This window comes from Bufo gargarizans, chromosome 3 (assembly GCF_014858855.1).
Source record: "Bufo gargarizans isolate SCDJY-AF-19 chromosome 3, ASM1485885v1, whole genome shotgun sequence".
NCBI lineage: Eukaryota > Metazoa > Chordata > Amphibia > Anura > Bufonidae > Bufo > Bufo gargarizans.
Window position 1 is genome coordinate 258,573,933 of NC_058082.1, and position 23,200 is coordinate 258,597,132.

Consider the following 23,200-nt stretch of genomic DNA (forward strand, 5'->3'; position numbering starts at 1 on the left):
AGACAACGGATGCGGACAGCACATGGAGTGCTGTCTGCATCTTTTGCTGCCCCCTTGAAGTGAAGTTAGGGCTCATTCGCACGACTGAGGTTTGGTTACGCATTCGAGCTGCATTTTTTTGTGGCTCGGGTGCGGAAGCAAACCACGGCCGTGTGAATGAGCCCTAACACTGGGGGTCTGAACCGAAGTCTAATTAACATTGGAGGGTCTGATTGGTGGTCTGATCTGAAGAAAAGTACTTTTTTCTTTTTCCCTCCTCTAAAACCTAGGTGTGTCTTATGGGCAGACACATCCTTGAGGGCAAACAATAAGGTACTCTCCACTTAATTCCCCAATGTTTCCAGTGCTTTAGCTTCAGTCATCACCTCCAGTTTCTATTTACAGGCTGCAGCAGTGACACAGTTGGAGACGTCACGTCACTGCTGTAGCCAATCACTGGCTTTTCGTTAACTCTGATATCCCCTTTACACTAGTATTCATATGTAACATATCTGAAGAGGTGACTTTGTGACATCTGCTTCCACCCTGAGATCTAACCAATCCCATAACTTTTTAGATACTTCTCTATAAAAGTTCACACCTTGTTGAAATCCGACTGAAAACTGCATTAAAATTATTGCAGCTTAAAGAAAACAGGACTCCTGATGCAGAAATCCGGAGCTCGGCTGCATGCTGGTTTCCCTCCCGATGCGTATGAATAAAATGGCAAATCTCGGGTAGCAGCTGCTTGACAAGCATAGTCTCGTCCAATCGCATACAGTCTTTTGGTTGCTGAAAGAGTAGAGAGGAAATCTCAAATATCTTGTGTTACATCAAATAAGAATGCAAGATTTTACAGGATCTGGTAGCAATGCCAACTATTACCGACCTACTGCATGGATATTGCATCACAAATAGAGCGATATGACACAGCCTTGAAATCAATGGATATCTTTTGTCCTCCTAGGCCAATATTTTATTTAGGGCTCATATATACAAACGTATTTTCATTCCGTGTCTGTTCCGTTTTTTTTTGCGGACTGTATACGGAACCAGTCATTTCAATGGGCCCGCAAAAAAACGGAAGGTACTCCGTGTGCAATCCATTTCCGTATGTCCGTATTTGTGTTGCGCAAAAAAAATAAAACATGTCCCATTATTGTCCGCATTACAGAACAGGATAGGACTGTTCTATTAGGGGCCAGCTGTTCCGTTCCGCAAAATACAGAATGCACACGGATGTCATCCGTATTTTTTGCGGATCCGTTTTTTGCAGACCGCAAATACATACTGTCGTGTGCATGAGGCTTTAACAAGAGGTTATCTAACCGTTTCTCAACTCCAGTCCTCACGACCCCCAGCATTTCATGTTTTCTGGATTTCCTTAGTATCGAGCAGGGGATATCGCTATTGTCAGTGCATCTGTGGGATATTCTCAAATTATAGCCAGCAGGTGGGCCCCTGGGGACTGGAGTTGAGAAACACTCCTCTAGGTTACAGCTCCAAGTAGCAGTGGCAAAAAAACACTTTATGTGGTGGGCATGGTCAAATGCTCTGCTGCAGCTTATGGCCACATCACCGCTGAAGCCAGCCATTGGCTGCAGCAGTGCAAGTGACCATGCAGTGCTGACTGTAAAAATTCTGGAGACCAGAATATGGACACAGAGGAAGCACAGAAGAGTGGAGTGGTCAAGAGCAGGTATGAAACTTCTGTTCCAGGAGGCAGGCTACAGGCATTAGATAAAATGTAATTATTGGTAAACCCCTCTGAGGGTGCTGCCACATCACACTGCACTTAATTTTAGCATGCATTTTTGCAAGTGCTTTTTGGGGTGGCATTAGTCACACAATGTCTTATTTTTTCTTTTTCCTAGAGAAATCCATTGGAAAATTGCCACCAAAAAACACGCCCAGAGCATAAAACACTAGGAAACACTGCCTTAAAAGTCGCTATAAATAAAATGCAGTATTTCCTATTGGCTAGCGTGTAACATTTGGCTGTGTTTTATGTCCCAAAATAAAAACCGTGGGTCCCACCTCTGGGACTTTAATGGAATGAAGAGAGCTGCACATGCTTGGCCTCTGCTTCCTTCTCAGTGGTTGCAGGAAGGAGGTTGGAGGATCCCCGTTCTGGAGACAGATGCAAGTCCCAGAGGTGAGACCCGAATCTACTAGACACTTACATCATATACTGTGGATATGTCATGCAAGCCTAAGACGGGAGAACACCTTAGAACAGGAAAAGGCTGTGGCCACACAGTGTTTTTGGCCTTTATCAGATATACAGTATATATGAGCATACCAGATAATGTCCAGCATTGCATACTGTAATGAACCCATGGCCTTATACTTTGCAGGCATGTCCTAGAAGTTCAGTACTGTGTTGCAGTTGGCATTAAAACATGTTCCTACAGCAGCAAATAAAAAAACTGCTTTTAAAAAATGAAGAAGAAAAAAACTGCAGGTAAGGCTACTTTCACACTTGCGGCAGTGTGATATGGCGGGCAGTTCCGTCGTCGGAACTGCCCGCCGGATCCGCCGATCTGCTGCTGACTGAAAGCAGTTGTGAGACTGATCCGGATGCAGATCAGTCTCACAAATGCCTACTCGGCACTCCCTCAGTGCGCCTGCGCCGATGACGTCACCGAAAGAGAAGACGTCATCGGCGCAGACGCACTGAGGGAGTACTGAGGAGGCAAGCCTCCTTATCTCAGAGCGCCTGCGCCAAATCAACACAGGCACGCGATTTTTGAAATGCTGACAGGGCCAGCCGGAGGAGGAGATCGCGGCTGGCCCTGTCAATCAACAGGAGGAGGGGGCGTTTTTTTGCGGCTGCGACCAGCAAGTAGACGCCCTACTTGCTGGTAGACAGGTAATTAGCATATTATAAAAGTACGTTTTTTTTACATATCTACAGAACGAAAATGATTCATAACATAATGTATAGCTATATCGCAGTACCCCAAAAATAATAATAATGAGTTTAGTGGGGTGACAGAAGCCCTTTAATGCCTGATCCGCACTAATACACTTCAATATAAATTTATGCCAGATCCGGCATTCCAGAAAGCGTTCAGTATTTCTGGCCGGAGATAAAACTGCAGCATGCTGCGGTATTTTCTCCGTCCAAAAAACGTAAGCGGGACTGAACTGCTGCATCCAGAACGGAATACTGTCCATTCAGAATGCATTAGGATAAAACTGATCAGCTTTTTTTTACGGTGTTGAGCTTCTAGGACGGGACTTAATACCGGAAAACAAAACCGCTAGTGTGAAAGTACACTAAGACTAGACCTATATAAAATTTAAAGGGTTTGACCCAAATTTTTTTATCTCATCTAGCCCTGCAACACCCTAAAGAAATGATCTTACACTCACCCCTTTCTCCAACACTGCAGCGTTGGTCCAGTACTTTGCTGTTTGCTTACAAACTGCAGCGAGGTTGCCAGTATAGGGCACATGACCGCTACAGCCAATCATTGTACTCAGCAGTGACGTTCCAAACACCTGCACATCCCAGAGTCTGTGACATTCACAGACATGTGCAGGTAAGAGGAATGTCACTTGAGCGAATCTATCTTTTGGCAGATTCGAGTTTGGGGGTTTAAGTGAATTACGTAAGATTCAGTTCTCACGGAATCCATAACGTAATTCAATGCCGGCATGCCAAACTAAACGCCTTTAGAGGCATTCCATTTTGCATTCTGTCATAATACAAGTGTATGGCCAGCAGAACGGAGCCCTCGGAGCTGGCCATACACTTGCTGGCATTGAATTATGTGAGAACAGAATCCATTACGCAATTAACATCCTCGACTCTAGTAGCTAATCACTGTTCTCAGCAATAGACCATTGAGGACAGTGGCTGCAGCCGTCAGATACCATATACTGGCACATCCCCAGTGTGTGAACAAGCAGAGGCAGGAGTTAGTATAGGATCATTTTGTGTTGATCTTTGTTGAGATTAACTCTGACAACCCCTTTAAGTATCACAAAGACAAAATTGTATTACTTAGCGTGGCAGAAATGTACAGAAAATGTAAGATAAGATCTTAGAAATTTTGGAAGAACAGCACACTATGAACAGACAGACGGAAGGGGTGTCCCCAAGGGAAGTTCGTTCAGGTTTAGTAAACTAGGAAACACCTGCAAAAGCCATCCTTACAGTCTGGCAATGACAAGATCAGCTGCTGCAGGACGCACAGTAAGAAAACAGATTGCACTTTTCCTCCCTCCGAACCACTCACAAATGTAAAATGCACTTACAAATGTGCTGCATTTGGCCAAATATATGTTCCAGCGGAGGAAGCACTCATTAAATCACATGGTGACTGCTTATCCTGCTATACACAGACCGGCCTCATGTCTTGGCAGACCACTAATCACATTATGCCATTCACAAGCAAAAGATGTACTAGAAAGGAGGCATTTTATTTTAATATAATTCGCATGGTTTACACGAGGAAAAAGGCTTTCCAACAATATACGGTATGACACTTATGTGATTCCCTTTATATGTTCTAAAAGGGCAGTCAATGATCAAGAATTAACAGATCAAAGGGAAAGGGCATTGCACCTACATTTCAGATGAGCGACTTCCACGCATTGGACACGCAGCGTGTGTATGCGGCAACTCCTGTCCTGACCTCCCAGCACTGACTGGGTCGCATAGCATCACATTAATTTGTGATGCTACGTAACCCTTACAGCTCTGGAATCTAGTGTATAACACTGACATAATGCTATTTTTTTGCAGTGTAGGCAAATCACGGACCCATTCCAGTTGAATGGGTCTGCATCTGTAGGCGGCAGCCACATGGATGGTGTCTGTGCAAACTGAAAGGGCAGCGCATGAGCCCTAACGCTTAAACATCCAGCAGAGAACAGTCTGCAGGATCTCTCTGTATTCCTGCATTGCTGGAAGCTACAGCATTGTCATCCAGCCCCATTAACTATAATGGAGACCGGCAGAGATCCGGCAAATATGCAGAGAATCAGCCGGATAAAAAACGCTGAGCACAGCGGATTTAGTTTAGTCCAGCAGATTCTTGACATATTTTCCTAGTTACGGCCGGCTCGGCTTCCGGCAATGCAGGAATACAGAGATTTGGAAGGCTGTTCCCTGCTGGATGTACAAGTGCTAGGGTGAAACTAGCCTTACCTGTTCAATGCCCTGCCACTCCAGCAGCACTGCCCTCTGGCCTGACATTCTGGATCCCCAAAAACCCCTATAATTTTATACTGCCGATTTCTCTCCAATATTCTTTGATTTTTCAGAGCTTGGGGTTTGAGTTTATATGGCGCGGCTGTATAGGAGATTCTTTCAGCTTTTGGATTTGATGGAAAAATAACAGCACAGCATACAGTGCTACTTTTTTTCTGGCAAAATGACAGACACCATGAAGTGTCCACCAAATCAGACATTCATCCCAGCTTGAACACCAAAGTGATATCAAAAGATGTTTAGTGACATCTGACATATTAACTGAATTGCTCTGTATGTAATATGTCAAAATGCAGATTATACAGAGGACCTGTCACCTCTTCTGCCACGTCTTAGTAACTCCTTCCACCCCCCTTGTAATAATTATGGAGTATCTATTCTTGTGACTCTTTGTTGTGCCATTCCTCTATTATTTCTGCTAGAAGTTATTAAGTAGTTTGCAATGAAGGTGCATGAGTGTTGCATACTGCTAGCATAGAATTTATAATTTCTAGAAGGACTAATAAAGGAATAGCACAACAAAGAATCATAAGATTAGATGCTCCAGAATTACAGCATCTACTACAACAGACATGTCACACCAATAGGTTGTATGTACACCGCAACGAGCCTGACATGCTAAACCTTCAGACTTTATCACACTCACCCCAGCAAGACATTTTTCCAGTGTATCCAATATAATCAGCTGAGACAAGTATAAATTCTTTTCAGCAGCTTCTCCGTATATCTTCTGTAGGAAACACACATTGAGACAGATTTTACAGACATCCATATTAATATTTCTATTATGCTATAAATATATAACAAAAAAAATGTATTTTTCAGTGTTTACATTGACTGGACTACAGGGACCAAACGGCCATCATGCAGCAAGCAATACAGAAAAATAAGGAAGGAGCAAATAAATAACACATGTGCCTCACTGTATACTAACAACTGTACGTGTGTCGCACCCACATAGACCATTTTTAATATGGCAGTTTGAATCATGCAGATGCAACATTACTGGAAAAAGGGTTTTGGTTTTTTTGGGTTGTTTTTTAGGAAACTGCAGAAAAGTGTGCATAGCTTAGCTGGGCCTAGGTACAAAGGGTGAGATTTATAAAGACCTGCCGTAGATTTCTGGCTTCAGTTGCACCAAAAAACCAACGTAAATGAAGATACATTTGTCTCAGGTATTGGCCACGCGCCCTTGTCATGCCCCCTTTTGGAAAAGTGGTGAGGGCGGCATAAAAAAAAAAAAAGAAAAGAGGCCCTTGTGACTTTTTTTTTTTTAAGTTGCTTTTAAAATGTTAAACATACAGCTTGCAACTGCTTGTATATACATCTATGAACTAGAAGCCTGTATAGTCTTCAGGACTTCATACACTAGTGTATTGTAAGAGGACTGGACGACAGTCTAGTGTCTATGGGGAGTTCCCGACTCCTCCCCGACAGACGGCGATGACGGACAGAAGAATCAGGCAAAGTGAATGTTTTCGTCTGATCCTTTTGGGAGATATCGGCCACCTGAGCTGCCCAACAGCGCCTTTTCCTCTCTTCCCACTGAATATACAAACTAGCGTGGCTGAAATTAATGTGTATGCTCACAGCCGAACAGCAGCTACTGAATGTATTTATTTATTTTATGCACTTATATTGCGCTACTATATTCCGCAGCGCTTTACAGACATCAGCATCCAACTGTCCCCAGTGGGGCTCACAATCTAAGGTCCCTATCAGTATGTCTTTGAATGTATGGCCTGCTTTAGCCTTAAAAGGGTTTTCAGACTTTCATACCGATGACGTATCTGCAGAACAGGTCATCACATCAGTTCTGACACCTGCTACCCCTAGACAGATGCCACCTTCTCACAGCTTAGCAAGCACAGTGTGGTACATTGTATAGCAGCTGTGCTTGGTATCGCAGCTGAGCCCCATTCATTTGAGCGGTGCCTAGGTCACATGACCAATGAATGGGACATCACTGGCCTGGGGTAAGCTGCAGGAAGGCCGAGGCACTCACAGGAGCCCCAGGTGTCGGACCCCCACCGATCAGATACTAATGACTTATCCTGAGAATAGGTGATCAGTATGAAAAAGTCTGAAAACCCCTTTAATATTTAAGGCTCATTTATGACTAGCACCAATAGCTGCATACCCCAACAACACAGCATAACCCGCTACATAGATGTATCAATCTTACCATGATGTTCACGTTCTTGAGGATGTGTGTAAGTCCACTTATGACCAGGGAGAATTTGTACTTGGAAATGTTTATGAGACACTCCTTGTTGTGCTCCATGCTGACTTTGGTGTGTGTATTCTGCTGCCCGGCTTTAATTGGAAGCTGCGGAAGAGAAGAAAAATGAACACATATAGAAGCCTTCGGACTAGGATATGTTCCCAACTGAAAGCTACAGGCTCAGCCCTCTCAAATTACTAAAGGGAACCTGTCAGCAACTTTTGGCATATGAAACTAATGGCATGGCGCTGCAGGTCACATTGCACCGAAACACGCTGACAGTGATGTCTCCAGTAAAGCTCTCAGCAGTGCTGTTTGGCAGAAATAAAACTTTTTAAAAAGTACCTGCCTGTAGGCAAGTGACTTACCTGGAGTCATCAGGGCAGCTCACAGCAATGCTAGAGATGACGTTACCATCTTATTTTCGGCAGCCCCATAAAATGAATGGAGGGCGGCTGCACATGCAGTGCGCCCTCCACTACTTTCCCTGCTCCTGCTCCATTCTCGGTGTAGGACACACACCTATCAGACAATGGGGGCATATCCTAACTATATGCCCCCATTGTCTATGATGGGCCAACCTCTTTAAAGGGGTTGGCCACTTTCTGACTACTTGTGACCAATATGTAGGTAAGATAACTACAGTATATGGCACGTACTAATATATACTTGTTGCCGTATACCCTTTTTAGGTAAATCTACTGTGCTGTTCACATACAGGTCCTGTCCGTAAGATGGCACCCGATGGAGAGTTCGCCTCCTAACAATGTGCAGAACGGATGCGGACCCATTTTGCGGACGTGTGAATGGACCCTTATGAAGAGACATAACAGAGGACCTGTCACCACTCCTGACACATCTGCTTAATTATGCATCTCATAAAACCACAAATCTTGAGCATGTTTCCTTAGTCTTCATTGAGCAGTCCATCTATTATTACTCCTAGAAATACTTGAATAGAGTCTCAAGTTCTCAACTGCCTGTAGCCATTCTACTTTGCCAATGTATTGGGGGGGGGTCATTTATTAAGACCTGAGTTTTAAACGACAGTCTAAACTCCTGCGCTGGTAGTGGATACGGTGAAATTATGCACAGGTGCTTGCATCTACATAACTTCAGCGCATCCACCAGAGGTCTAAATCTGGCGGCCCAACATTTGCCCAAGGCAAGCAATTACCGCGCAGCCCCCAGCCTACACCAGTGACCATAAGTATGAAAAACTAAAAAAAATATTGCTTGTTGTTTGATAATTCTATGATTCCATTTTGCACGTGAACAGCCTGCCATATCAGTCACTGACAGAATTCCGCCCAGCCTCGATCACTATAAAGGAGATATGGCCGCAACCTGGCAAATATGCAGAGAATCAGCTGGCTCTCCACTGGTCCCCATTATAGTGTATGGAGTCGGTGGGTGTCCGGTAGCTTGCGGCAGTGCCAGATAGGGTTGTTTCGGCTAACGAATTTTCAATACTTTTGCCTGGTATCGACCTCGATACCAGGATTTGCCTTTTTTCGATACTAGGCTTCGCTATTGCGCAGCCTAGTATCAGAGAACATGGGGCACGCTGCTCTCAGTGCACTTTGTGTTCTCCTCAGCAGCACAGGGGAGAAGGAAGCAGTCTCTCCCTCCCCCTGTGCCGCTGCCACCAATGAGGATAGAGGGGCGGGCGCACTGCGCCACCAATAAAAGTAGATGTTTAATACAAATCCAGGAGGCGGGTGCTGGCGGGGAGCTGCGATTAGCGGCAGTTAACCCCTCAGGTGCAGCACCCGTCTCCTGTATTAAATGTTAATTATATTATCATTGGTGGCGCAGTGTGCCCCCTTCCCCCTCATTTCCCCCCCCCCCACCCCAGTATTAAAATCATTGGTGGTGCAGTGCGCCACTCCAAACCCCCAGTATTAAAATCACTGGTGGCAGTAGCCACAGAGTCCCCTCCCCAGCTCCTCATTGGTGGCAGTGGCAGCTTCTGATCAGAGCCCCAGTGTAATCCTGGGGCTCCGATCGGTTACCCTGGCTGCCATGGTAACCTCCTTGGTGGTGTGTGTACTATGCACAGGGCAGCAGGGAGAGTGTGAAGTCTTATTCACCCAAATAGAGCTCTATCAGGGTGAATAGGACAAAGGACTAAAAGATCCCAGGTTCTGGCCCCTAAGGGGGAAAATAGTTATTAAATAAAAAGAAAGAAAAAAAAAAAAAGAAAAATTTTGACATATAAAATATATAAACAAATAAATAAACATATGACATATCGCCAAGTCCGAAAGTCCAAACTATTAAAATTATTTAAAAAATGTCCTATGCGGTGAGCGCCGTAACTGCACGATTCGCCATTTTTTTGTCACCTTGTCCTCCCAAAAAATAGGATCGGACTGTTCTATTATGGGACCGACGTTCCATAAAATGTGGAATGCACACAGCTTTTTGGTGTTTTATTTTTTCCGCCTGAGATCGAGTATCACAATACTTTTTTTATGTTATCGAAACCAAATCAAAATTTTGGTATCGAAACAACCCTAGTGCCAGATCCAGACATCTCTGGCAGTCTTCCAACTAAGCCTTAGGGCTCATTCAGATGACCGTATGCTGCCCGCAAAAATGCAGATCCGTTTTTTTGCGGACAGTTCATGTCTGCAAAAAAAACGGATTGCATTCCGTTTTTTGCTGAGCCATAGACTTCAATGGGGCCATGTCCTGATTTTCACTGACAAGTATAGAACATGTTTAATTTGTTTTGCTGAGCCGTGCAGTGGAAGAAAAGGCCCCATAGAAGTGAATAGGACAGCATCTAATCCGCATTAAAAAAGGATCCACATTTTTACGGACAGCTTATGGCCGTCTGAATAAGCCCTTACTCTGCTTGATAATTGATCACTTTTGCACGATTTTACTAATTTCTAAACGATTATCTACGCGTGTAAAGGGGCCTTAAGGCTACTGGTCAACTTCACACAAGAGTTGTAATTCTCGATTCTCTCTTCTACAGACTTGTAACTAAAGCAACCCTGTGGTCCAAGGGGGAATTTAAAAAAAAAATTAAAAAATTTAAAATATTATATCACATTAACTGGGAATTAACAGAACAAGTGTCTGGTGCCCTCCTTTTGCTCTTTTCAGCTGCAGATCTGCTGAATCCCAGGCTCCTGTTCAGTTATCCAAGATGGCTGTACCAGTCCCCAATACACACTGCTAGGGTAGCAAGAAGTGCCCCACAATACCAAATGCACAGTGTGCACTAGAAAAGCCCTCTTGGATAAGACGAGCCCGAGATCTGGCGGATCTGCCACTGAACAGAAATAGGAGGGCACCATGTAAGTGTATCACCTAAAACGCTCAAAGAGCTTCCACACAAGTAATTATAATCAATACGTTCATTTATTAAACATCCATTTACAACACATCAATAAAAAAATTACAAAAGAGCAGCAGTCACGGGAACACAGCAGAGTTACAAAAAATATAAAAACAGAGAAAGCTCCAGACCATGAGGGACTAGTATCCCCCCAATTTAAGCAGTATCAAATAAGTGGTGCCCAGGGTATCAATAACAATGCACCGCAAACATGTATAGCGGTGTGGGCCTACGTGCACCCCTACAAAAAAGAAACTGCAGTGGGGAGAAAAAGTACAAAAAAAAAAATCGCATATCTTACTGACCCTAGTCTGGAGCAGCCTCCACGCAAGATATTTATGATAATTATTTTTTGGTGTTTCACCATTTAAGCGTTCTGTTCGTTTCCTATTTCTTGCAAATTGTTTTCTTGAATCGGCGGGACGCTTTAAAACGGCTTTTAGATCCTCAGAAAAGGTCATCAGTGTCTGAATGGTGAGGGTCCACCAATCAGCTGTTTCAAGAGGCCATGGTGCTCCAGTGAGCATCACAGCCTCCTCGCATCTTACCAAGCACACCACCGTCCACTAGACCGTGGCTGTGCTTGGCCATGTGAACAATAAGTAGGAAGAAACAGCGGTCTCTTCAAAGAGTGACCGTGGGGGGGGGGGGGTCTGTGCCGAGAGTGGTACCCCCACCAATATGATAGTGATGACCAATCCTGAGGAGCGGTCATCAGTATTAAACACTCGGAAAACCCCTTTAATGAAACTAAAGGTGGCCATAAGCTTTAGAAACATTCAGCAGAGTATCCATGTGTCGGGGAATAAGACGCTACCGACTCCAATGCCATCAGTTTATCCTCATTGGAACAAAAGACCTTTCTTTCCCAGTCGGAGTTCCCCATATGCATAAGATGATCAGCCAGGCCTGCAGAACTTCATTTAGGTTCCTTTAAATGAAATAGAGGAGACATTCCCCTTTAACACAACAATGTACATTCAATGTACATTCATGGTGGATGTGACGTTATTACTGACTGCTCACATGGCGAGTTCTTACAGTTTAGTACATTCTCATTTAGGGCTCATACACATGCCTATTGAGTGTTGTGCGGTCTGCAAATTGCAGATCCGCAAAACACGGATATTGGCCATGTGAATTCCGCATTTCGTGGTATGGCCGGCCCTTATGTGTAATGTGGACAATAATGGGACATATTCTATTTTTCTGCAGTATAGCCATGCAGACACAGAATTTGTGGCCCCATCGAAGTGACTAGTTCCACATACAGACCGCCAAAAAATAAAATAAAAAAATCATCAAGATAAGCCCCAGCCGTCAAGATAAGGGTACTTTCACACTAGTGGCAGCGTGATCCGGCAAGCAGTTCCATAGCTGGAACTGCCTGCCGGATCCGGCAATCTGCATGCAAACGGACAGCATTTGTAGACTGATCCATCTCACAAATGCATTGCAAGAACGGATCCATCTGTCCATTTGTCATGCGGACAAAGGGATCAGTTTCTATTATTTTTTTTTCACATTGCATGCGCAAACCGGAAGGACGGATCTGGCATTCAGGCAAGTCATTTTTTGGCTGGAGATAAAACCGTAGCAGGCTGCGGTATTACAGTATCTCTGTCCTGAAAAGTCAAAAAGACTGAACTGAAGACATCCTGATGCATCCTGAACGGATTGCTCTCCATTCAGAATGCACTAGGATAAAACTGATCAGTTCTTTTCCGGTATAGAGCCCCTGTGACGGATCTCTATGCCGGAAAAGAAAAACGCTAGTGTGAAAGTACCCTAAGGCCTCTTTCACACGGGCGAGATCTTTGCGCGGGTGCAATGCGTGAGGTGAACGCACCGAATCCGGACCCATTCATATCTATGGGGCTGTGCACATGAGCGGTGATTTTCACGCATTACTTGTGCGTTGCGTGAAAACCACAGCATGCTCTATTTTGTGCGTTTTTCACGCAACGCAGGCCCCATAGAAGTGGATGTGGCTGCGTGAAAATCACAAGCATCCGCAAGCAAGCGCGGATGCGGTGCGATTTTCACGCATGGTTGCTAGGAGATGATTGGGACCGGATCATTATTATTTTCCCTTATAACATGGTTATAAGGGAAAATAATAGCATTCTTAATACAGAATGCAAAGTAAATTAGAGATGGAGGGGTTAAAAAACATTTTTAAAAAATTTAACTCACCTCATCCACTTGTTTGCGCAGCCCGGCTTCTCTTCTGCCTTCTTCTTTGATGATCTGTGAGGAAAAGGACCTGTGGTGACATCACGACGCTCATCACATGGTCCGTCACATGATCCATCACCATGGTGGCTATCATGTGATGGACCATGTGATGAGCGCAGTGACATCACCACAGGTCCTTTTCCTCACAGATCATCAAAGAAGAGGACAGAAGAGAAGTCGGGCTGCGCAAACAAGTGGATGAGGTGAGTAAAATTATTTTCTTTTTTTTTTTAAACCCCTCCATCCCTATTTTACTAAGCATTCTGTATTAAGAATGCTATATTTTCCCTTATAACCATGTTATAAGGGAAAATAATAAAATCTACACAACACCTAACCCAAACTTTTGTGAATACCACCGGGTTTGGGTACCAAACATTCAGATTTTTCTCACACGTGTGAAAAACGCATTTAAACGCTTTGCACTCGCGCTGAAAAATTGTGCATTTTCCAGCGACGCACCTGCATCTTATCCGGCCCTCACACGCTCCAAAAGAAGCATTATAAATCAATGGGGGGCACCGGTAACTGTTCGGATCAGTTAGTAAAACCAGCGGCCATGACGATAGATCTCCATATATTTGGAACTACCCTTTCCTTTCTGCTAATTCGGACTCCAATATTGCACGATGCTAATCTGACACATCCTTGCTCAGAAACCTATTTCATCAGAATACACACGTTTTTCTAAAGCTGGTAATCCATCTAAAAGTATCTCCACACCGGACTATACGTTCAATACGACAGGTTCCCTTTAATGCATCACCTCGTATAGTCTGCTTGGGTTTTTTCTGTTCTCCAAAAGTCCATGTCAAGTTCATTGCAACAAAGAAACATTTCAGTTCCATCTACAGACTCAGTCTTAGTGAATGGAAAGCCAATTGGTGTGTGACCGCGGAAGAATGTTTTCATGGCCGATTCAAACAAAGTGTCGACTGTTTGGTGCTGACCCGATCTCATCGTCTCACACCCTCGGTTCGCTGTTAGTTTCTGACTGCTAAAGGCACTGCTAGGCAGGAGATTTACTGCAGGTACTTCACTTACCGCCGCGCCGTCAGTACATAATGATCTACTACAAATTACAAAACCCTCGAAATACAGAAGCAAGGTGAAAGGGGAGCATTGAACTCTTCATCAACCAGGACCAGGCCAATTTTGTACATTTTTACTTTTTCCACCTCACCTTCCTTAAAGGGAACCTGTCACCTCCAAAACGCACATAAAACTGACATTACCTTACAGTAGCCCGCAGTGTGTTTACAATGATGTTTTTCATTCTTCCATCGGTTGCTGCATACTGTAAAAAAGCGCATTTTTAATCACCCTTCTCGCTACCTTCAGAGTCAGCTTGAAGTCAAGGAGGCAACGGCCTCCTTGACTTCAGGTAAAAATAAGCCCGCCACTTACCCGTCCTCTTCACTTTGATTGGCATCCTGCCTAGAGGCTGGGATTGCGCAAGTCTCGCGTATGCTCAGTGCGCTCCATGTTACTGCGCTATGCCGTGTCCGGCTCCCGCAGTCAGCCGTCAGCTTTGTTCTCACTGCACATGCGCCGGCCATTTCAACAGTTTTTTTTTTTTTTACAGTATGCAGCAACCGATGGAAGAATGAAAAACATCATTGTGAACACACTGCGGGCTACTGTAAGGTAATGATGTCTGTTTTATGTGCGTTTTGGAGGTGACAGGTTCCCTTTAAAAGGATTGTGTCACTTCAGCAAATAGCATTTATTATGTAGAGAAAGTAAATACAAGGCACTTACTAATGTCTTGTGATTGTCCATATTGACTCCTTTGCTAATTGGATTCATTTTTCCCCATCACATTATATGCTGCTCGTTTCCATAGATACAGCCACCCCGCAATCGTGCTTGCACACTATAGAATAAAGTATCAGCCTATGTGCTCTCCTGCGGTCTCCGCCACCAGAGGCGCTGGCATTTTTTCCCATAGAGCGCAAGCACAACCACGGCTCCGGCAGCCGGGGCCGCCTCCCCACTGCCTCTTAGTGGGGTGAAAATGGCCATTCCTACATTGTTGTTTATAGCTTAAAAATTTTAAATCTTGGCTTTTTTAATTTTTCCATGAAAGGAGGTGTTAGAGCTTGTTTTATGTAGGTGCAGATTATTTGTACCATTCTGGGGATTGGAACATGCAACCCCATGTGTGGCCATCTCAGTGAGCAGGTCAAAGAAATAAGTAAAAAAAAAAAAAAAAACAGCAGGTGGCGCTAAAAGATATATTTTTATAGTATAACTATGGCTATACTACATTTTTTTTATTACATGCGATTACAAAAGTATTCAGCTCCAGGTGGAGGTTTGAAAACTTTAGAATATTTTTTGTGGGACAACCCCTTTAAGTTCAAGGATAAGCGAGACGTCCTGGTACTGACCACTGTTCCCCTGCCCTAGTACAAGGTATCACTACCCCTAAACCAGACTGCATCCTTCATTACAACAGGCACATGGGAGGGGTTGATATTTCAGATCAGGTTCTGAAGCCATAAAGCGCCGTGCGGAAAACGAAGATGTGGTACAAAAAGTTGCCTGTGCACATTATACAGACGGCAATGTATAACTCTTATGCGTTATTTAGATATGCAAGCCAGAGAGGTGCATTCTTTCCGTTTCGAGAGGGGGTGATAAAGGCCCTAATTTTTCAAAATCAGGAAGGGGAAGGCCCCAGTACTTCTGGAGGTAACAATGCCTCTATCGGATCCGCAATACACCCGGCCGGCACCCCCATAGAACTGCCTATTCTTGTCCGCAATTGCGGACAAGAATAGGACATGTTCTATTTTTTCCAGAGCCGCGGACCAGAAGATCGGGGCCACGCTCCAGAAATGCGGATGCGGAGAGCACATAGTGTGGTCTCCACATCCATTCCGTCCCCATAGAGAATGAATGGGTGCGCACCCGTTCCACGGAATTGCGGAACGGGTGCGGACACATTCACGGATGTGTGAATGGACCCTAACGGATGGAAATAACTGACCAGATAACTAATGTGTGAACTCAGCCTTCACTTGAAATCAACCACTACGTAGTCATTGCTGGAAAATACGTGTTTGGTGAAAAGTGCCCTTTCCACCCCTTAAAATGTTTGTACTGAAGTGTAGTTTCCAAGATGGGGGAGTTTTTTACTGTTTGGGGACCTCAGGATTTTTTTACATGCAAGATCCGAATTCTCTGAATTAACTTGCAGGATAACAGGCCGAACTGGATGGACAGATGTCTTTTGTAAGATGGATCATGAAAACCATGTGACATCCAGCCTGCTAAATCCATATGTCGCTTCTTTCCTTCTGAGTCTTGTGGCGAGTCCATACAGTGCTTTACCACTACATACAGCGGAACCCCATACTCAGGAGAAAATGGGTTAAAAAAATAAAAAATTCTCGTTACCCCTTGTGAAAGTGAACATGTGGACCTAAATGCAATTTTCCTATTAAAAATTACATTTTTCATTTTCACAGCCAAGTGTTTCTAAATGGTATGGAACGTCTGTGTGGACCAAGTGCTCACTACACGTCTCAAATTCCTTGAGGGGTGTAGTTTCCAAAATGAAGTCACTTTTTTGCACAAGGGGGCAGGAATTCCACAAATGTGCAGACATAGGGAGGAATTTATTAGGACTGAGGTTTGCTACTCCAGTTAGGTCTATGAAGATAAGTGGGGGCTCATTTTTTGAGGGACGATCTGTAGTTTTTGTTAATACTATTTGGGATGTGTATGACTTTTTGATCAACTCTTATTCTTTTTTTGGGGGGACGTAAAGTGATGTAACAACGGCAAATCTAATTTTTTTTCCCCCATTATGCCTTTCACCATATGGGATACGTTTTATTTTATATTTTAATAGTACGGGTGTTTTGCCATGCCATGATGTTGATTTTTTTAATAGTTTGAATATTTTAATTTTGGGGAAAGGGGAGTGATTTAAATTTTTATGTATTTTTTTTTTTTTTAAATGGACCACAACATGCAGTCATCAGATTGCAATTTGTATAGAGTAATGGAATTTTCTCCATTATCCTATACAGAAATAGTTATGGTATATTACAACTCGGCGCTGCCACCTGCTGGCCTGAATTGCAATACACAAGTAATGAGCCTGAAAGCCTAGTAGAGGCTCAGGGCTCACGCACAGGAACGCACACAGCATCTGATACACATTAGATTTATGGAAGAATTGGGAAGATAGCTGTCAACAAGCATTTGGCAGACAGTGATCTCATATGTCCAGCTAGAGCAGGCATCCTCAAACTGCGGCCCTCCAGCTGTTGCAAAACTACAACTCCCAGAATGCCCGAACAGCCTACAGGTATCAGCCTACAGCAGGGCATTGTGGGAGTTGTAGTTTTACAACAGCTGGAGGGCCGCAGTTTGAGGATGCCTGAGCTAGAGGCTCCAAAATGGTCTACACGGTTAAGCTTTATTCACAGGTCACTTGGTCAGTGATTTCGAGCCAAAACCAGGAGTGGAAGCTACACAGAGATGAGGTATAAGGGAAAGATCTGCACCTGTTCTGTGTTTAGAGCCGTACCTGGTTTTGGCTCAAAATCACTGACTGTGGGTCAGTAAAAAATAAAATCATGGAGACATGCACTACTATGATCCGTGATGCGGACCAAGCACGCCCATTGAAGTCTGTGAAAATCACTGACACATCCGTGTTGTGACCGTTTTTCACTGAAGACTAACCGGAGATTCTTTGGAAATTAATTTAAGGCCCCATGCACACGGCCGTTGTTCACGGCCGTGTGCGGGCCGTGGAACCGCGGCCTGGATCCCTCCTGTGAGCTGGAGCGCACGGCGTCACTGGTTGCTATGACGCCGTGCGCTCCCTGCTGCCGCCGCCGCAATACAGTACTACACTGGTATGATCTATACCAGTGTATTACTGTACTGTGCCGGCAGCAGGGAGCGCACGGCGTCATAGCAACCAGTGACGCCGTGCGCTCCAGCTCACAGGAGGGATCCAGGCCGCGGTTCCACAGCCCGCACACGGCCGTGAACAACGGCCGTGTGCATGGGGCCTTAAGCTGAGCAAGGTCAGTGAATTACAGCTGACACACGGACGGTAAAAACAGACACGGACCAACCACGGATCCTTCACAGATGAAACACGTACGCTTATTTGCACGGTGACACAGACGGAAATGTGAACGAGGCCAAACTGTGCGAATAAGGCCGGGTTCACATCACCGTTTATTTTTGCGTTCTTCTGATCCATCAGAAAAATAAAAGAAAAAAAAACGGATCCTGCATTTTAAGCACCATGTTCAGTTATGCATATTTTGCATCCGTTTGAGCCATTTCTATCTGAGATCCATTATTTTACATGGAAGAAAAAAGTCCTGCATGCAGGACTCAGACAGAAATGGATGCCAAATGTGCATAAATGAGCATAATGGATGCTTAAAGGGGTTCTGCAGTTTGTTTAAATTGATGATTTATCCTCTGGATAGATCATCAGCATCTGACCTGCGTAGGTCCGACACCCAGGACCCCCGCCGATCAGCTGTTTGAGAAGGCTGCGGCGCTCCAGCAGCGCCGCAGCCTTCTCACTGTTTACCGCTGGCCCAGTGACATCCCGACTAGTATCAACTGGCCTGGGCTAAGCTCTATTCACTTGAATGGAGCTTAGCCCAGGACAGGCCAGTTGATACTAGTCGTGACGTCACTGGGCCAGCGGTAAACAGTGAGAAGGCCGCGGCGCTGCTGGAGTGCCGCTGCCTTCTCAAACAGCTGATCGGCGGGGGTCCCGGGTGTCGGACCCCTGCCGGTCAGATGGTTTAAACAAACTGCAGAACTTGTAAAAATGTATGATCCGTTTTTTTGTCTGTTATTCTTCTGTTCATGAGTCAGATTTACTAATCCTGTTTGGCATACACAGAGACTAGACGGCCTAAAGATTCGCCAAATTTACAAAATGTGCCCTGACATGTCTGTTATTAACTACTTGCATCCCCCATGTAATAACTTTGTAGAATTTTTTTTATACAACTCTATGTCAATGTTCCACAACCTGTTGCTCTCAAGCTGTTGCAAAACTAAAACTCCCATCATGCCATGGCAACCACAGTAGCAGTGTTTTTTTACATGCAACCAGCATCTCTAACATAGGCCTAGATTTACTAATGTGTCAACCAGAGATGAGCGAATTTCATATTTTGAAATTCGTTCACGCTTCGTTTGGTGGTAAAAGCAGAATTGTGTTATGGATTCCGTTACCACAGACCATAATGCAATTCTATGATGGAATGTATAACGGAAAGCCTTTAGAGGCCTTCCGCTATTCCTTCCGTCATACTAGAAGTCTATAGGCTGCAAAACAGATCCACCCGTTTCTGTTATGCAGGAGAGTCCATAACGCAATTCTGCTTTTTACCACTAAACGAAGCGTGAACGAATTTCCTAACATGAAATTTGCTCATTTTAACCAAAAATCGGTCAAAAAAAGTGGCGCAAATTGGTAAATTTTTTCTGGACAAGGACCTAAGAGGTGCCATTGTGCACCACAATTGTGACAATTCTGGAGTAAAAGTCTAGTTGTACAGAGTCGGAGAGAAGCGTCCATCCCTGCACCACATCAACCGTCCGGCCTGCTGCAGGTCTACACAGGATTAGTACATCTGCCCCACCGCGTGTTAATGCAGGAAAGACGCAATCCAGATCAATTCAATGTAATTTCTAGAAGCACAAGAAGAACCAGGACTATTTTCCCATAAAGCATGCAAGACTTCCATATATCTAGAAACACAATGGGTCTTTTATTAAACTGGTGTAAAGTAGAACTGGCTTAGTTGCCCATAGCAACCTATCAGATTCCTCCTTTCATTTTTGACAGCTCCTTTGGAAAATGAAAGATGGAATCTGATTGGCTGCTATGGGTAACCAAGCCAGTTCTACTTTACACCAGTTACATAAATGACCCCCAGACTCTTGTATCTGTCCTTTAGCTGAACTTGTTCAGTCACTTAAGCGCCTGCGCAGAAGCCAGGAACAGTCCAGAAAGATGGGTAAATCAAGTCTACGGATGTGGAGACCAAGGTCCAGCAATGCTTACATAGCCCATTCATGGGCAGCAGGGCTCCTCCTGTAACTATCTCGGTTAGCCCTCATGTTTAGGACTGGATTTTCCATCCCTGAGTTAGCTGCATTTTTGCGGATAACACACTGACGCATTCATTTCTTTGGGACCATGCACACATCAGTATTTTTTTTTTTTTTACGGATGCGTGTGGCCGTTCTACAAATTATAGATCAGGTCTTATTCCGGTCTGCATTGTGGCTAGAACAGTCCACATTTTGTCAATCCGTGGCATGCAGACTGAAATACAGGCATGAAGCCTTGAGGTGTGATGAGATTTAAAGGGGGGTCAGTCAGCACATCCCAATGCGCAGGTGCACAAAGTAAAAAATACAATGCAACTAGGGCTGAAATGATTACTCGATTGAATCAAGTAATTCGACAGAAAAAAAAAACATTGATGCTAATTTTTTGCATCAAGGATTCGTTTGTGTCATGTGACCACAGAGCGGGAGTGAAGCGCTTGCTATTATTTACCGCTCCGTGGTGACCCGACGGCACTGGGGGGCATGGAGGGGCTGACCCGACGGCACTGGGGGGCATGGAGGGGCTGACCCAGGAAAACAGTCTATTAATTAATTTTTTCTTATTAGATTATTCGATTAATCGTAAAAAATAATTGATAGAATAGTCGATTACTAAAATAATTGTTTACTGCAGCCCTAAATGCAACAGCACTCTGCAAACCAAAGTACAAAAAAGTATTCTAAGGTTACACTTATGTAAATTGGAGATGCTTGGCAAATACATTTTGTACATAACAGGTAGAATTTAGTGTTAGGTTCCCATCTTAGGGTACTTTCACACTTGAGTTGTTAGATTCCGGCAGACAGTTCCGTTGCCTGAACTGCCTGCCTGATCGGGCAAACTGTATGCAAACGCATGTCATTTTTTTTCTGACTGATCAGACATTTTTCAGACGACTGAGGATCCTGATCAGTCTGAAAAATGCATTGCAATACCGGATCCGTTTTTTCCGGTGTCATCAGGCAAAACGGATCCGGTATTTATTTTCACAATTTTAAAAAGGTCTGCGCATGTGCAGACTGGAATACCGGATCCGTCAATGCGTCAATTTGATTGCCGGATCTGGCACTAATACATTCCTATAAGAAAAAATATGCATTCAGGCAAGTGTTCAGTTTTTTGGGCCGGAGATAAAATGCTGAAAAGTCCTCCGTCCTGAAAAGTCAAAAAGACTGAACTGAAGACATCCTGAACGGATTGCTCTCTATTCAGAATGCATGGGGATAAAACTGATCAGTTCTTTTTAGGTATAGAGACCCTAGGACGGAACTCTATGCCAGAAAAGAAAAACGATAGTGTGAAAATACCCTTAGGCGTCTTTCACACGGGCGTCATGTTTTTGGCCCGGATAAGATGCGCGTGCGTCACAGGAAAATGTGCGATTTTTCCGCGTGAGTGCAAAACATTTTAATGCGTTTTGCACGCGCGTGCGAAAAATCGGCATGTTTGGTAGCCGAGTTTGGGTTAGGTGTTGTGTAGATTGTATTATTTTCCCTTATAACATGGTTATAAGGGGAAATAATAGCATTCTTCAAACAGAATGCATAGTACAAGATGGCTGGAGGGGTTTAAAAAAAATAAAAAAAAATAAAAAATGAATTAAACTCACCTTAATCCACTTGTTTGCGCAGCCCGGCTTCTCTTCTGCCTTCATCTGTGAGGAAAAGGAGCTGTGGTGACGCCACTGCGCTCATCACATGGTCTATCACATGATCCAGCACAATGGTGATGGACCATGTGATGAGCGCAGTGATATCATCAAAGGCCCTATACCCAGGTCCTGAAGAAAGAAGAGAAGCCGAGCTGCGCGAACAAGTGGATTAAGGTGAGTTAAATTATTTGTAATTTTTCTTTAACCCCTCCAGCCCTATTGTACTAAGCATTCTGTATTAAGAATGCTATTATTTTCCCTTATAAACATGTTATAAGGGAAAATAATGATTGGGTCCCGATCATCTCCTAGCAGCCGTGCGTGAAAATCGCACTGCATCCGCACTTGCTTGCACCTGCGTTGCGTGAAAAACTGCACAAAATAGAGCTTGCTGCGATTTTCACGCAATGCACAAGTGATGCGTGAAAATCACCACTCATGTGCACAACCCCATAGAAATGAATGGGTCCGGATTCAGTGCGGGTGCAATGCATTGCACCCGCGCGGAAAACTTGCCCGTGTGAAAGTGGCCCTACAGAGATCGCCTTAACGTGTGGCAAACAGGCCCAAATAATTTTGTACAACATGTATTTGCCAAGCATTTCTAATTTACATAATAAGCATAGCATTAGAATACCTTTTTGTACTTTGGTTTGCAGAGTGCTGTTGCATTGTATTTTTTACTATGTGATGAGATTTAGGCTGGGGATAAATGGTGACGTGTGCCGCGCGACAGCAAGTCTCAGAACAGCAGAATAACATTTGTGTGACTATTTTAGAGCTGTGGCTTGGCTGTAAAAACACAACCAAATTCTAAAATGGCGCAGTCACACCCAACTTGCATTGTGATCTATGATGGCAAAATCTTGTGCGTCTTGCGATCAAAAATCCAACAGCATTGGATTTTCTGCAACTGTCATGCGTCACACTGATGGTAATTTGATGCAAGGTCACACTATATACTGTATGTCACTGTGTAGCCCATGGCCTGTTTTGCAGTCCGCAAATTGTGGATACGCAGAGCACGGATACTGGTCGAGTGCATCCAGCAGTCCTATCCCTGTCCGCAAAATAGACAAGATTAGGACATGTTATTTTTTTTCAGGTGGCACGGAACGGACATACAGATGCGGACAGCACATGGGTCCAATAGGTCCACATCTGACCCGCAAAAAATGCTGAAAGGATGCAGACCAAATATACTGTCGCGTGCAAGAGGCCAGATTTCTGTGCCACAACAATACAGTTTAGGGCCTTTTATATCCCCTTCTAATGATGAAGTGGCAATAAAAAATAAAAAAAAACAGAATAGTTATTAATAAGGTTTTCTTAAGGAATTCTTTTTTGATAGGTGATGATAGCTTAGCACAGCCCAAATATGCTCCAATACGCTGCTAACACAACCA

At 44.1% G+C, this 23,200-nt stretch overlaps 1 protein-coding gene across 1 annotated transcript in view; it reads right to left on the bottom strand.

Annotated features, from left to right (window-relative positions):
- Positions 1-564: 564 nt before the first annotated feature.
- LOC122931519 (neurofibromin-like) overlaps positions 565-23,200 on the bottom strand; it is a 28,138-nt gene continuing 5,502 nt past the window's right edge. The window contains exons 2-4 of the mRNA XM_044285587.1: positions 7,389-7,532; positions 5,850-5,933; positions 565-771 (exon numbers count right to left, since the gene is read on the bottom strand). Coding sequence (XP_044141522.1) covers positions 565-771; positions 5,850-5,933; positions 7,389-7,532 — 435 coding nt within the window. The remainder of the gene's footprint in view (positions 772-5,849; positions 5,934-7,388; positions 7,533-23,200) is intronic.